This window comes from Rhamphochromis sp. 'chilingali' (genome assembly GCF_963969265.1).
Source record: "Rhamphochromis sp. 'chilingali' genome assembly, chromosome: 21".
Lineage (NCBI taxonomy): Eukaryota > Metazoa > Chordata > Actinopteri > Cichliformes > Cichlidae > Rhamphochromis > Rhamphochromis sp. 'chilingali'.
This window is the reverse complement of record NC_137949.1, coordinates 27,887,843-27,900,700: the sequence shown is the minus strand read 5'-3', so window position 1 is coordinate 27,900,700 and position 12,858 is coordinate 27,887,843. Positions and strand designations below refer to the sequence as shown.

Sequence of the window (12,858 nt, the reverse complement as noted above, 5' to 3'; positions counted from 1 at the left end):
ACGCACTAACTAACTACACGAGACAACACATTAACTACACACTCCAAACATGTTAAGCGTCACAAACCTCTCACATCTCAAAACTCGCTCTCTTTCTCTTTTTCTGCTCTCTCTCTCTCTCATCACTCCTAAAACTTCCCCCTCTTCCTAAACAACCAAATGTCAGGTTGCCCTATCAGTTTTTGATTGGTGGACATTGTGAATTTTTCCACCAACACCAAAGGGGTGGGTTTTTGTTTTCTTTTTTTGGTCATAAGCAGAGTGCTTGCTAGCGCTGTCCTTAGACAGTAAACTTGACAAAACTATTGAGGAAAAAACGCCATGTATATATTGTTTATCATGACTCTGGTTTTACGTGGCCTATCAACACAATTTAAAAATTCAAAATTTAAAAATATCACCTTGTTGCTTTGTCATCTTGAAGTGGTCATGTGATTGGCTTACCGACTACGACTACTTTATTCTTCCTCAGTTAAACAGCAGCACTCATGCGATTCTTTTGCCCCCTTAGCTCCAGGTGTTGTGCAAAAAAGTGATCGTTGGGCAGAAAGTGATTGCCACCCGCAGGAGCACGCGCAGCTACTTAAAGCTGTAGCGTCCAGATTACTTACAGCTACTTCCGTGCAACTGATATAAGGTGCAGTAACCTAAACACAGCTTCAACCGTCTGTTTGTTGAAAAATAGTAACGTGACCGCTCCGCATTTTCTTGTTAGTAACGGTGTTGTAACGATAGGAATAGTAATTAGTTAGATTACTCGTTACTGAAAAAAGTAATGCCGTTAGTAACGCTGTTAGTTGTAACGCCTTTATTCCCATCACTGTTGTTAAGTCACTTAGAGTGTCCATATTTTTTACTGATGTATCTGGCTTCACCTTTCTCTCATTAAGAAGCTAGATGATAATTGATTACATATAAGTGTCTTGATTTTTAGTTTATTTATGCATGACCTCTTATTTCAGTGTTTCTACGTCCCAGTTTAAAAAGAGAGAAAGTATTCAATAAATAGCAATACTTTTTTTTTTCTTTTTTTTTTTCTTTTATATTGGAAGTGAAGTTCGACTTGATTTGTTTCGCACGACCTCTATAGGTGAAAGTTATCAGGCTGTATTTTGGTTTTTAAGGCAGACCCATTTGTTCAGGAGAATTTGGATTTTCTTTCTTTCTTTCTTTCTTTCTTTCTTTCTTTCTTTCTTTCTTTCTTTCTTTCTTTCTGTCCACACTCCACACCAGTTGGTGGCGGTAATGCACCATTTTGCTGTTTGCCGACCGCCAGTAAACCCTATACAGAAGAAGAAGACAAAAACTCCCCGAGATTACCCGACACACGCTTCGAACATAGCACTCGTCAGAGGAAACATGGCGGAGGTCAGGAGTTGTTTTGGAAGGAGGGCGCACGGTTTCTTACACAAATTAAATAACTACTGCCTACGTGTCAGCCACAGTAAACACGAGAAAGGTGCCTCACACGGTTCGCCTTTGCCAGCAGGGCTTCTTTGGGGTGATAGTCATAATGGCAGGCCGTATGGAGCCAAAGACGCCGCGCACACAGACCGTGCTCTAGCTTCTCGGGACGGTTACACAAGTGTAAAGCCGGTGCTTGGTGCTATTTGGGAGAACGGAGCGGTTGCAGAAAATTACCATTACTATGTTCCTGAGGAGTTTTCTCTTTATAATAAGAACCAGGTACAAAGAGAAAACAGGAATCTGTCTCGACAGTGGAGACGCGCCGGGTTTTGGAGGACTTCGCCCCGCACTTTCCGCCGACAGCAGAGCCCTTATAGTCAGCATTTGTACTGGCAACACGGGCAGCGGTCATTTATCAGGGCTTACAGCGGTGATGGAGCCAGATCCGAGCCTCTTTACAAAACCAAAACTGGCTACTATGATATCCTTGAAGTGGCACCTTCCGCCACTCGAACCCAGATAAAAACAGCGTACTACAAGCAGTCCTTCACCTACCACCCGGATAGAAACACTGGCAGCGAAGAGGCCACAGTCCGCTTTTCGGAGATCAGCGAGGCCTACACCGTGCTGGGAAACAAGGGGCTCAGGAAGAAATATGACCTGGGACTATTGAGTCTGGCAGACCTCACCGCTACAGTCAGGCCTTCCGTCAAGGACACGAGCGGGAGCGCAGGCAGACGGCAAACCGACAGCCGACGCTCCGTGGTGGACCCAGACGGCCGAGGAGGCATCTTTGATTTCGACCAGTTCTACAAGTCCCACTACAGCGAGCAGCTGCAGAGGCAAAGAGACATCCGAGTCCGCAAAGAGGAGATACTGAAGAAGAAACAGGACACTATAGGCGAGAAGGAAATGGGCAAGATGATGGAGCTGGGAGTTGGTATGCTGCTGGTGGTAGCCATAGGTTTACTAATCAACTTAAAACGGGGATGAATAAATCTGCTGGGAAATGAGGGACACTGTGGTCCCCCTTGAAACTCCTCCACTGATCACACTATTAAACATTTCACCTAATTTTAAGTCGGGTAGTAAATTGTCATGAAAATAAACAACAAGCATCCATTAGTTAAAGCTTTTTTTCCCCCCCGTTCAAATGTGTTGTTAAAAATAGCTCATTCTGGAGCTTTGATCAGCAAAAAAAGTTATATGTGCAACATGCACATTTGCTGTTTGTGAATACATCATATAGAAGAGGTTAAATATGACAAAATAGAAATCACTTGTGGTCTTGGTTCATCCTGTATTACCTTTTGCACAGCAGTGCTTCGGTGGTTGGTTTACAACCGTTCACTTCAGCTCCTTTGGCTTTAATAAAGTCATTTGTCTGGTAGAAATTATACAAATGTTAATGACAAGCCAAGCTTCAATGGTAATGTGTTACTATTTATGACATATTTATAGTAATATAAGTAAAGGGTGTGGTGATATCTTGAAAGTCCAGCCAAAATGGGAATTAAAGCAACTTTATGGTTAAAATCAGATGGTTATTTTTAAAGAATGTGCCTTTGATTATATTTATTGTGAAATTACTGGGTATATTTTTTCAGATATTTAATGAATAAAAGACTTATGGGCACTGTTTGTGTTGCCTCTTTTTATTTGATTTTGTCAATGCATGTAGTGCTTTTAGTGAGAACAGATTTTAAAACAAAAATAAATATTAAATTACATAAAACAAGCATGTGTATGTCCAAAGATCACACGATTACAATGAATACTGTATATTTAAAATCGACAAAAGTAAACACAACACTGTTTTTAAAGTAGAAGCCTTCTTAAAACAACAAATACTTACAGCACATGTAGTGCATTTAGAAATTCACACACATCATCACATTTAAAAGTAAACAAGTCATATCAGTGCATATTAATAATGAACTCAGGTCAAATGAAACCTGCAGTGAATCTACACTCAAACGCAGTTAACATAATGATGTATTTTATAATTAAAAGTGCTTACAATACAAACAACACAAGAATCTGTTAAATAACATCACATAGCTTATTCTCGCAAGTCAGTCTTGCTCACTTGTTACTGTGTTTCTTCAGTCTGTGAAACAGCTCTGTAAACTGTGGAACAATTTCAGAATGTTCCTCTGTAAAATTACGAAGACTGTCTCATCATCTACAATACATAAAACAGACAATCTGGTGGATAAACATGACTGTTCCAACTTTCCTAAGAAGTGATGCTGCCATCCAAGTAAAAATGAGCTCGTCTTGAGCTAATCATACATTTTCTCAGTTTAAACATTTGATGTTTTCTATGCTCTGTGGATAAAATGTGTTTTTCAATGCAAATCACAGCATTTTGTTTTTAATCTACATTAACACGATGTCCCAACTGTGTGTGTATATCTGATCATTAACAATGTCTGGAGACCCGCAGGCAGGTGTGTGTCTTTCTTCAGATAACGGGGTTTAGAGCGTCATAGAGCCGCTGCACCGCCAGTTCCACCATCTCTCTGAGTGAATCGTCCTCTGTGCATTCATCTTCGTAGCACACAGACTGGTGAGGGGATAAGAAGTCAGCGACATACTCAAACACCAAATCAGCAGCTCCCATTAACAGGACAAAAGACCCTCACCCTTGTTTTCAAGCAAATGTGCACCGTCTTCCCGTCCACAGTCACAGAGATGATTTTACCATCGCTGAAGTTCACGCATTCTTCTCCAAACATGTCCCTGAAAACAGACAGCAGACAAATAACATAATTCATTAAGAGCTTAGCAACTATTTATCCGAGGAACTTCATTTCCATAAAAATATTCATGCTACTGCATTATAAAAATGTTTTATGGATTTATTCTGTCACTTACTGCAACATGACTTCTAGCCGAGTATGGAAAACATCCATGTCCATAGTGCTGCTCTGGGTCTCCATCACTGCTCATAAGGCAGAAAGCAGATCACTGGCATTAACCAGATAGCACCCGCCTCAAACTTACAGCAGCAACTAAACACACGTGTACACCACGTGCTTAATGGCGCTTTGTTAACTGTGTTTAAAAGATGGATGTAACATCGAGTTCTGAAATGTGAAACCAATGCAGTACTTCTAATGGCCCTTAGGGGGCGACTCCTCTTACAGCAAAAAATGTCAGTTTTTATGTTATAATTTCCCTGCTTTTCATTTGATTTATGACTTTAGTAAAAACATTCTTCAATTAAAGACTAAGACTATATATCTTTTAAATATTTTTTTAAAATTATGGTCACATGTAACATAATATATATGACAAAGTATAGTATGCTTAATTATTTGCAGTATCTTATCTGATTTATTATGAGAATGTAATGCCTGATCATTTGCACCCAAAACATCAAAAATGGGGGCAAAAGGGAGGAGATCGCGTTTAATCGATTATAACACGAGGTCCGAAATATAAGTGCTGACATGAGTAGTGTCCACAGAAACCTCTGAATCTCAGCTAAAAGCTCATGTAAACCATGTCTGCAAACAACAAACAAAGCAAAGACACCAGACAGTTAAAAGAGCAGTTACGTCACCATGAATCTGTGGACAGGTAATATCCATATCTTGATTTAGGATTTTCTGGACTTAAATGGGAACCAAAGCATATTTTCAAAGGTGTTATATGCTATAAAACAGCGGTCTCCAACCTTTTTTGCGCCACGGACCGGTTTATGCCCGACAATATTTTCATGGACCGGCCTTTAAGGTGTCGCGGATAAATACAACAAAATAAAACTAGTACCGGTACCGAAAAAAAGAAAATTTATTCATAACACACGTGAAGAGACCCAGGAAAACCGAGTAAACAATAAAAACGATAACAAAATAACGCTGAAAACCGATAAAAACCCTGAAAACTATACATTTCACACCTGAGCCTCAACTCTCGCGGCCCGGTACCAAACGACTCACGGACCGGTACCGGTCCGAGGCCCGGGGGTTGGGGACCGCTGCTATAAAATACTTTTAAAAATTAGGTGAGGGAAATAAAAAATCAAATTTTCTATGTTTGAGTCACAGTAACTTCTGCAGTAATATTTACAGCTCTGATGACATCTCACCAGTGTTAGCTTTATTTTGACACCAAGACTGTTTACACAGAGTTTGTAATTGCAGAGAAATACATTTATTTTGGTCATTTCATTTTCGAGCAGGAAGGTCACCCTTCTTGTTATACCCTTTAGATGAATACAGAGTTTTTTAATTAAATACATATTCTTTAAATAATGTTCCCTTTTATAAAAAGTAGGATGATTAAAAAAAACTAAACATTTATTATAGCTCTGTCACGTAGAAAAAAACCTGTCTTTTTTCTGTGGTCTGTTATATAACATTAGGGGTATTCGTGGCAATTAACTTTTTAATCGACTAAGCGGGTCAAGTAAGAAACACTTAAATATTAAGTTAAATTTGAAAACTGTTTAAAAAATATATATATCCCCATTCCACATTTCAAAATGTCATGTGACAATCTGATTGGCTTAGGAGTGATGATGTCACAAGGATCTTTGATCCTTTGAAGTTTTTCCTTAAGTAGGGGTGAGAAACAGCAATTTTTAGTTCGTTTGTTTGCAGCCTTCAAACGTTCACTACAGAAAAATTTGGAAACCTCTCAGAGTCATCGGATACAAACGCCAACATGTATCCAAGATTACGGCAACCGAGACAAATAGATTACGCCGCCTCTCCTTCAACGCGTGGCCGGCCAATTTCTCCAAATGGCCTCTTATCCATCCAAAGGGCATTACAGGAGAGTAGGAATGAAAACAACCATCTCCAGAACAAAATTCAACAAATTGAAGAAGAAAAACGTCACCTGGAGAAGAAGTGCTTACAAATGGAAGCACAAAACAAACACCTGGAAGAAACACTACAGCGCCAGCCCGACATCAACATTATTAATGAGGGCTGGGGGATCAAGTTTGCTCAAGCCAGAGAGCAGATTGTATTCCTCATCAAAGAAAACAAGAAAAAGAGCGCTGAAGTTAAAGAAATGTCCGAGCAGCTTCAAGGCAGGAAAGCGACGATTGATAAGATAGAGTGGGATCTCTAATACATGGACCAAAAGAATCACCTGCTCCAAAAAAAGCTTGATGAAGCTGAAGAAAAAAATAAAGAAGTCCTCCAACAGAAGGAACAACAGGACACAAAGCAAAACGACCTGCAGCGCGAACTCCAAGGCATGCAGGAAAAGTACAGAATGGTGAAGGTAAGGTTGGATCAAACACTGGTCCAAAAGAAAGACCTCCTTCAAGAGAAAGAGCAAAAGCAAGAAAGACTGACAGAAGAAAAGTGCATTATCAAGGACTTTGAGAGTAAAAATCAAAAAATGCAAGAATTCTGTAATGAACTGAAGGTCAAAACAAGTGAGCTGGAGGGAGAAAAGGAAACACTGGAAAAACGATGCTCACAGATGCAGAAAAGGATCGATCAAATGGCAAAAAACAACTCAGAGCTCATTAAGGGGATATTGTTGGAATTCAACAACTTGAAGCGGGAAAACACAGAAATGCAGGCCCAAAAGCAAAAATAAGACAGAACGCATGAAGACCTGCAGTGTACGCTCCACGATATCCAGAAAAGAAATGAGCAGCTAGAAGGCCTGCACAAAGAAGATCAACTGAGAAATGCAGACCTGCAGAAGGCAAAGCTGACACAGGAGGCAACATCCAAAGACCTCAAAGAAAAGCTTGAAGAAACACAAGCAACATTAGAACAGGTGGAACAAACATGCAAGAAACTTGAGAGGCAAAACACAGAAACCATCGATGAGTTGAGAACCCTCATCCTGGACAAAAAGGCCCTCGTGGAAAAGTCCATGAAAAAGAAGAAAAAATTCTTCAGCTTTTTCCGGAAGAGGAACTCTGCTGCTTCTTCAACTGATGTAGCCTCGTCTTGCTCCACCTCTGTTCACCCCCCCAACCAGTCCCGGCAGTTGACTGCCCCCTCCTGAGCCTGGTTCTGCCGGAGGTTTCTGCCCGTTTTAAGGCAGTTTTTCCTCCCCACTGTCGCCTAGTGCTTGCTCAGAGGGGATTGTTGGGGTTTTCTCTCCTCTACCTTGTTTCTTTATTTACTTGTTAACTTTTTTGCTCTTACTTCATTTTACCTTGTTTCTTTATTTACTTGCTTGTTTAACTTTTTGTTCAACTTATCTAACAAAATAAACCAGTTGGATTTATCCTTTGAGTATTGTTCATCTAATCTTTACAGAGTTTTTCCAAAACACTTTCAAACATTCAGATCTGTCTTTCATTTTCTTCTTGAAACCTCATGAATGGTGAACTAAAAACTCTGGAACATGGTTTGAAACACTGAAATTGTTTCAGCTGAAACTGGCAAGTCATACGTGCATGTGTGAGAGTCACAGGTTATATGGTGTCACTAGTCCGGTCATCATGTTTAGGCTCATTCACTCCAGAATTATTTAGGCCAAATCTTTAAAACTGTGTCATTGCACACACTTTTCAATCACACAAATGCAGGATTAAAGACAATAATTCCCAAAAAGTGTGCCATGAAGCAACTCCAGGTGTTTCATGGGTATTCGTGATAACAATCCCATATATAAAGTTCTGAGTGAACTGTTAATATAGTGCATGAGTACTTTGTGCACAGAACCCAATCCATTTGTGCAGTTTCTGGATGCTAGACCATAATAGGTGTATTACACATCCAAAGGTCCTGATTATAGCAAGGAGAAAAACAAAGGGGAACTTAATATGTCATAAAAACCAAAAACTAACAAGGAGTGCATGATCATCGACCAAAAGAAATGATTAAAGAAACAATCTAATGGCCAGAATCACCAAGACTATGACTTCTATGACATCAGGTGGATTGGGGATTTCAACAGCCCTTAGCTCAAATGTCACAGCCAAACTGTTTAATTTCAGGCTTCAAAGTGTGTGTGAACAAACCAGTGTGCGATTTCATCTTACCTACATCCATCTTTTATATGGGTCTATATAACCAAGCTGACCTTTTTGAGCCTTTGGGTTGGACTGCACCTCCAGTACCACGGTGGTGACAGCATCAGCATACATGTCATTTAGAGGGTTAGCTATCCACTGAAACAGCAGATAAAGACAAATTAATAAAACACAAGTCCCAAGCTGTCTCTGAGCATCACAACGTACACTCCCTTTAAAAATCTGTGGCTAGGAGCAGAAATAACCAATCATAAAGTTGTCCCTTAGATTTTATATGGCTACAAAGGAGAGTGATCCAGTCAATAGTCTGCACCGAACCAAACCCAGGATTGTAGTTCACTGGACACATGCACGTGGAAAGCAGCAGAAAACATAAATGAGTAGTTGCTATTACGTGGCACACTGGTGCAGTGTTCACCTTCTTACCTTGTTAAAAGGATTATTAGAGTGTTTCAGTGATATCAAACCCTGTGTCTATCCTCTAAAGAAATACATTTAGGACTCCCAGTTTTGCACACTGGTGTGAAAAGCACAGCGCTACGTTGTGGGCTCTCACCTCTAGCAGCACCATGCCGGCCTCTTGGATTAGAGTGATGTTTTTAAAGATCTTCAAAGTGTTCTTCTCAGTTCCGTCCAGCTCTTCAACATCACCTGAGAAAGACGGTCACCACTACGGGGTAAAAATCACTCACACGCTGACAAAACTCAAAAGGTTGCAGTACGTGTCAAACTGCAACAATGTGGGCAGTTGTGTTTTTTTGTTTCTTTTTATGAGTTTGGATGGTCTCAGACAGTCTACTGTCTGCAGAGATGGTCATCGAGATTCCCACAGAAATGGTCACGCAGTCTTACCTGTGAGATTCCTCAGATGGCAGACAAGCAGTGAGTAGGGTCCAGTGAAGGGGATGGCCTGGGTCTGTTTCACTGTACTCATGGCCAGCTCTGTGTACGCTGCAGAACAGACAGATCAGGTCAGTACAGCTCCGAGAGGAGGAATGTTTCATTCATTCATTCATAGTCTACTTTGGTTTAGTTTTGAGGCCAAATACCCCAAAACAATGACAGAGTCATGAAGCATCAACGCTACTAAAATGCCTTGGTGGCCCTGTTCTCCATCTGGGGACAATGAAAGTGAACTTACTGGAAAGGTCAGAGGGATTGAGGATGTGGTAGTTGAAATTCTTCTTCACCAGTATGCCTGATACCCTTTGACCCTGAACACACTTCTTATCAGCCAGTGAGCCCATCACCTGAGAAGAGAAGTGTATCCATTTTCAGTGGATTTGTCATTTTTAACAGTGTCATTAAAAAGCATACGCACAATTCAGCGACTGCTGATCACAAAAAGCGTACTGCACCTTAGCCAGCTTCTCTCCTCTGAAGTTCAGCGTGACAGCCTCAGTGTTGCGAGGGTTGTGGACTTCGATGTGAACCTCGTCGTTATCCTCGTACTCTCTGATCAGCGCAGCTTTCAGGCGCGCCATCTCATTCTGCTCCCCATGTACCAGGATCTGAAATTAAACATGTGCAACATTTTATGCAAAGGACAAAAAAAAGACGAGTCAAGAGAACTGTGAATTTCACCACACTGTTTTCTTCTCATACCACATGTGGCGGTTTGAGGGCTCTGATGAACTCGCTGGTCTGCTGGTAATCAGTGTGGGCGGAGAAGGAGATGTAGTCCACCGACATCTTTAGCTGCAGCTTCTGTCCCGACATGGTGGTGATCTCCTCGGGCTCAGACATGATGTGCTGTAGAGTGTGCAAATAACTGAGGACTGATTTTACAATTATCTTCTTGATAAATCATTTAGTCAGTGAAAGGATTTAGAAAATAGTTAAAGAAAATGGCACGTAAATTGCTTTTAGAGCCTTCAGTTTGATTGCTTTGCCAAATTAATGACCTAAAAACTTCACATGTTCGATTCATTTTTATTAGAGAAAATGAACAAAGAACACTGAAAACTTTTTTTCCTTCTTCTTGTGGCAACTTAATTTCTTTTCTTTAAAAAATGAGTAATTCCTGTCTTTTGTCACAGCTTCTGAGTTTTAAATTTGATGGCTTGAAAATTGCTGTAAATAACGGCAATCTGGTGCAATTGAATCAGCATATCGATTATTAGATCACAGCATCTTTTCCCACTTTGCTCAGAAAATTTTTTTTTGCTGTCCTGCTGTGCTCTAACCTTGGCGAGTGTGCCCTCCACGCAGTAACCGGCGATGATAACGCCATTCCTCTTGTCGGTGCACCAGCTCTCAAAGAGCTCCCTGGAGAGCCCGCTCTGCATCATGCCCGGAGACGCCATCACCACGCTGGGGCCAATATCATCAAAGTGATCCATGCTCTGGAAAGAATAGACAGTGCTGCTTTATTTTTGGAGAGAGACAGTCAAGCCTGAGAATATGCACAGGGTTTCTGTGACAGTCTCTACCTTCAGATTGCTGATATGCTTGAAGACAAAAGGGTTGTTGATATTTATGGCCTTGCGGATCTTGTCGTTCATTGCGTTAACATATGTCTGGTACACAGCCATGCACTTCTTGGCCAGGGAAGAAGCATAATAGATGGGGATGTCATGGAGCTCTGGGTGATTCTGCCAGTACTCGTCTGCAAGAGAACATTAAACCCAATCTTACAGACTTCTATGAGTGATAATGGGATAAAGAGAAGACAAATAACCAAAGTCATAACTATCAGAGGAAATCCAGTGCTAAACATAAATTTGAACATTGAGGTTAACAATATTGACACACATTATCACATTTTCAGTATCAGGGAGTCAAACATGACTTCTAACCCAAGATAAGCAGCAGTTCCTGTGCTCGTCCCAAAGCAAACACAGGGATTAAACAGCGACCCTCTCTGTTGACAATGTCATGGACGGTGTTACAGAACCGAGCTTCTCGCTCTTCCCTTTTTTCATGGATGTGAGTGCCGTAGGTGGACTCCTGCAGAAAGACAAATAATAGTTTCTGACTATGTTTCGATCACCTACGGAGCCTTTTAAAAAGGTGTTCAATATGACTTATTATAGTTAAATAATGTCATACTATGATTAAGATGTCAGGTTTGACACTGGGGATCTCAGCTGCCATGAGGTGCCTGTCTTCTTGGCGGGAAAAGTCTCCTGTGTACAGAAGCTTTGGAGGGAAAAGGAGATGGGGAATATACATGTAGGTTAGCTTTTTAAAAAAAATTAAGCGAACAATCCTTTCTTATCATTATCGATTAAACAACAGCAATTTTACTTTGACTCCAGCTATTTCGATCATGAACATAGCAGCTCCCAGCACATGACCAGCGTGGTAGCACCAAAACTTGATCCCAGCCACCTCTTTGACCTCGTGGAAGTTGATTGTCTCTATCTTGTCCATGCTCTCCTCCAGGTCGGTTTCAGTGTAAAGCATGTCATCTGCCGAGATGTTACTGCAATAATAATAAAAATATGACTGTATGCTGCACTGCAATTAAAAGGTAATTGTCTCTAGGCACCTTTGCCCCTACCTGACTTTAACATAGTCTGATAGGAGCCAGCGGTAGATGGCTTTAGTGGCATGAGTCATGAAGGTCCTCCCTTTAAAGCTGGTCTTCTGGAGGAACCAGGGCAGAGCTCCACAGTGATCCAGGTGGAAGCTGAAATGAGAACACATAAAACCAGCAATAATTAGAGATCTAAACTGTCGTTTCTGTGCAGGAAAAATGTGAAAATGTAAAGGAGACAGGGCAGTTGAGCCTCACTGGCTGATCAGCAGCAGGTCTATCTCAGCTGGGTCAATCAAATCTATGTATGGGAGAGCGTCCATCCCCTCCAATCCAGGGTGAATGCCGCAGTCCAGCTGCCACACACAAATACAGCTTTGTTCATTTAAATCCAATCTGCATCAATGCTGCTTTCGGACATGAAATACTACAATGGCAACTATATGTCAAAATATATAAAATAATAAAATTAATTTAATTGTATTGAATGAATGGATCAAAAACAAAAAATTGCACTTTGTACTCCTTCAAACAGGTAACCGTAATATAGTTATTATTGCTATTGATATAAGTGTATAACCAATTATTTGTTATTATTTATTTTACCATAATTTTCCTTCCTTTGAACTCCAGGATAATGCATGACCGCCCAACCTCCTGCCCAGCACCGCTGCAACATGAGCCAAATACGGTATCAGTGCATGTATGTGGTTTTATGGTGGCACAATGAATCAGCCATAAAATATAATATTTATATGTATGTGCATATATCTAAAAAATAGAAATTAACTCACAGTGGACGAATCAGGAGCTGGTCGCTTTCCTCGGCAGGGACAATTATCTCTATTTTGCGTTTTGTGGCCATTCTGTTCTAAAATTTTAGTGTCATTTTTAAAATACAAAAAAATAAAATAAAATAATAATAACAAATCCGATAATACTGCACTCAATGTGTTTTCTGAATGAACTTCCGGGGGCGTGTCCAAAATACGCCCGACTGGAA

At 40.6% G+C, this 12,858-nt stretch overlaps 2 protein-coding genes across 2 annotated transcripts; one reads left to right on the top strand and one right to left on the bottom strand.

Moving 5' to 3' along the window:
- Positions 1 to 1,274: 1,274 nt before the first annotated feature.
- LOC308389196 (uncharacterized protein) lies at positions 1,275 to 3,026 on the top strand. Its single transcript, XM_080870406.1, has one exon. It carries the CDS (start codon positions 1,360 to 1,362, stop codon positions 2,398 to 2,400), a length of 1,041 nt encoding a protein of 346 aa, XP_080726532.1. The 5' UTR covers positions 1,275 to 1,359; the 3' UTR covers positions 2,401 to 3,026.
- Positions 3,027 to 3,211: 185 nt separating this feature from the next.
- Positions 3,212 to 12,838, bottom strand: LOC308389195 (cleavage and polyadenylation specificity factor subunit 3). Its single transcript, XM_080870405.1, has 18 exons — positions 12,650 to 12,838; positions 12,462 to 12,525; positions 12,114 to 12,211; positions 11,880 to 12,008; positions 11,624 to 11,801; positions 11,426 to 11,515; positions 11,173 to 11,323; positions 10,807 to 10,982; positions 10,561 to 10,719; positions 9,980 to 10,126; positions 9,733 to 9,885; positions 9,516 to 9,624; positions 9,227 to 9,325; positions 8,931 to 9,025; positions 8,425 to 8,512; positions 4,288 to 4,354; positions 4,056 to 4,152; positions 3,212 to 3,976 (listed from the first exon to the last, which is right to left on the bottom strand). The coding sequence occupies exons 1-18, from the start codon at positions 12,718 to 12,720 to the stop codon at positions 3,875 to 3,877; spliced, it is 2,073 nt and encodes a 690-aa protein (XP_080726531.1). The 5' UTR covers positions 12,721 to 12,838; the 3' UTR covers positions 3,212 to 3,874.
- Between the last annotated feature and the right edge of the window lie 20 nt (positions 12,839 to 12,858).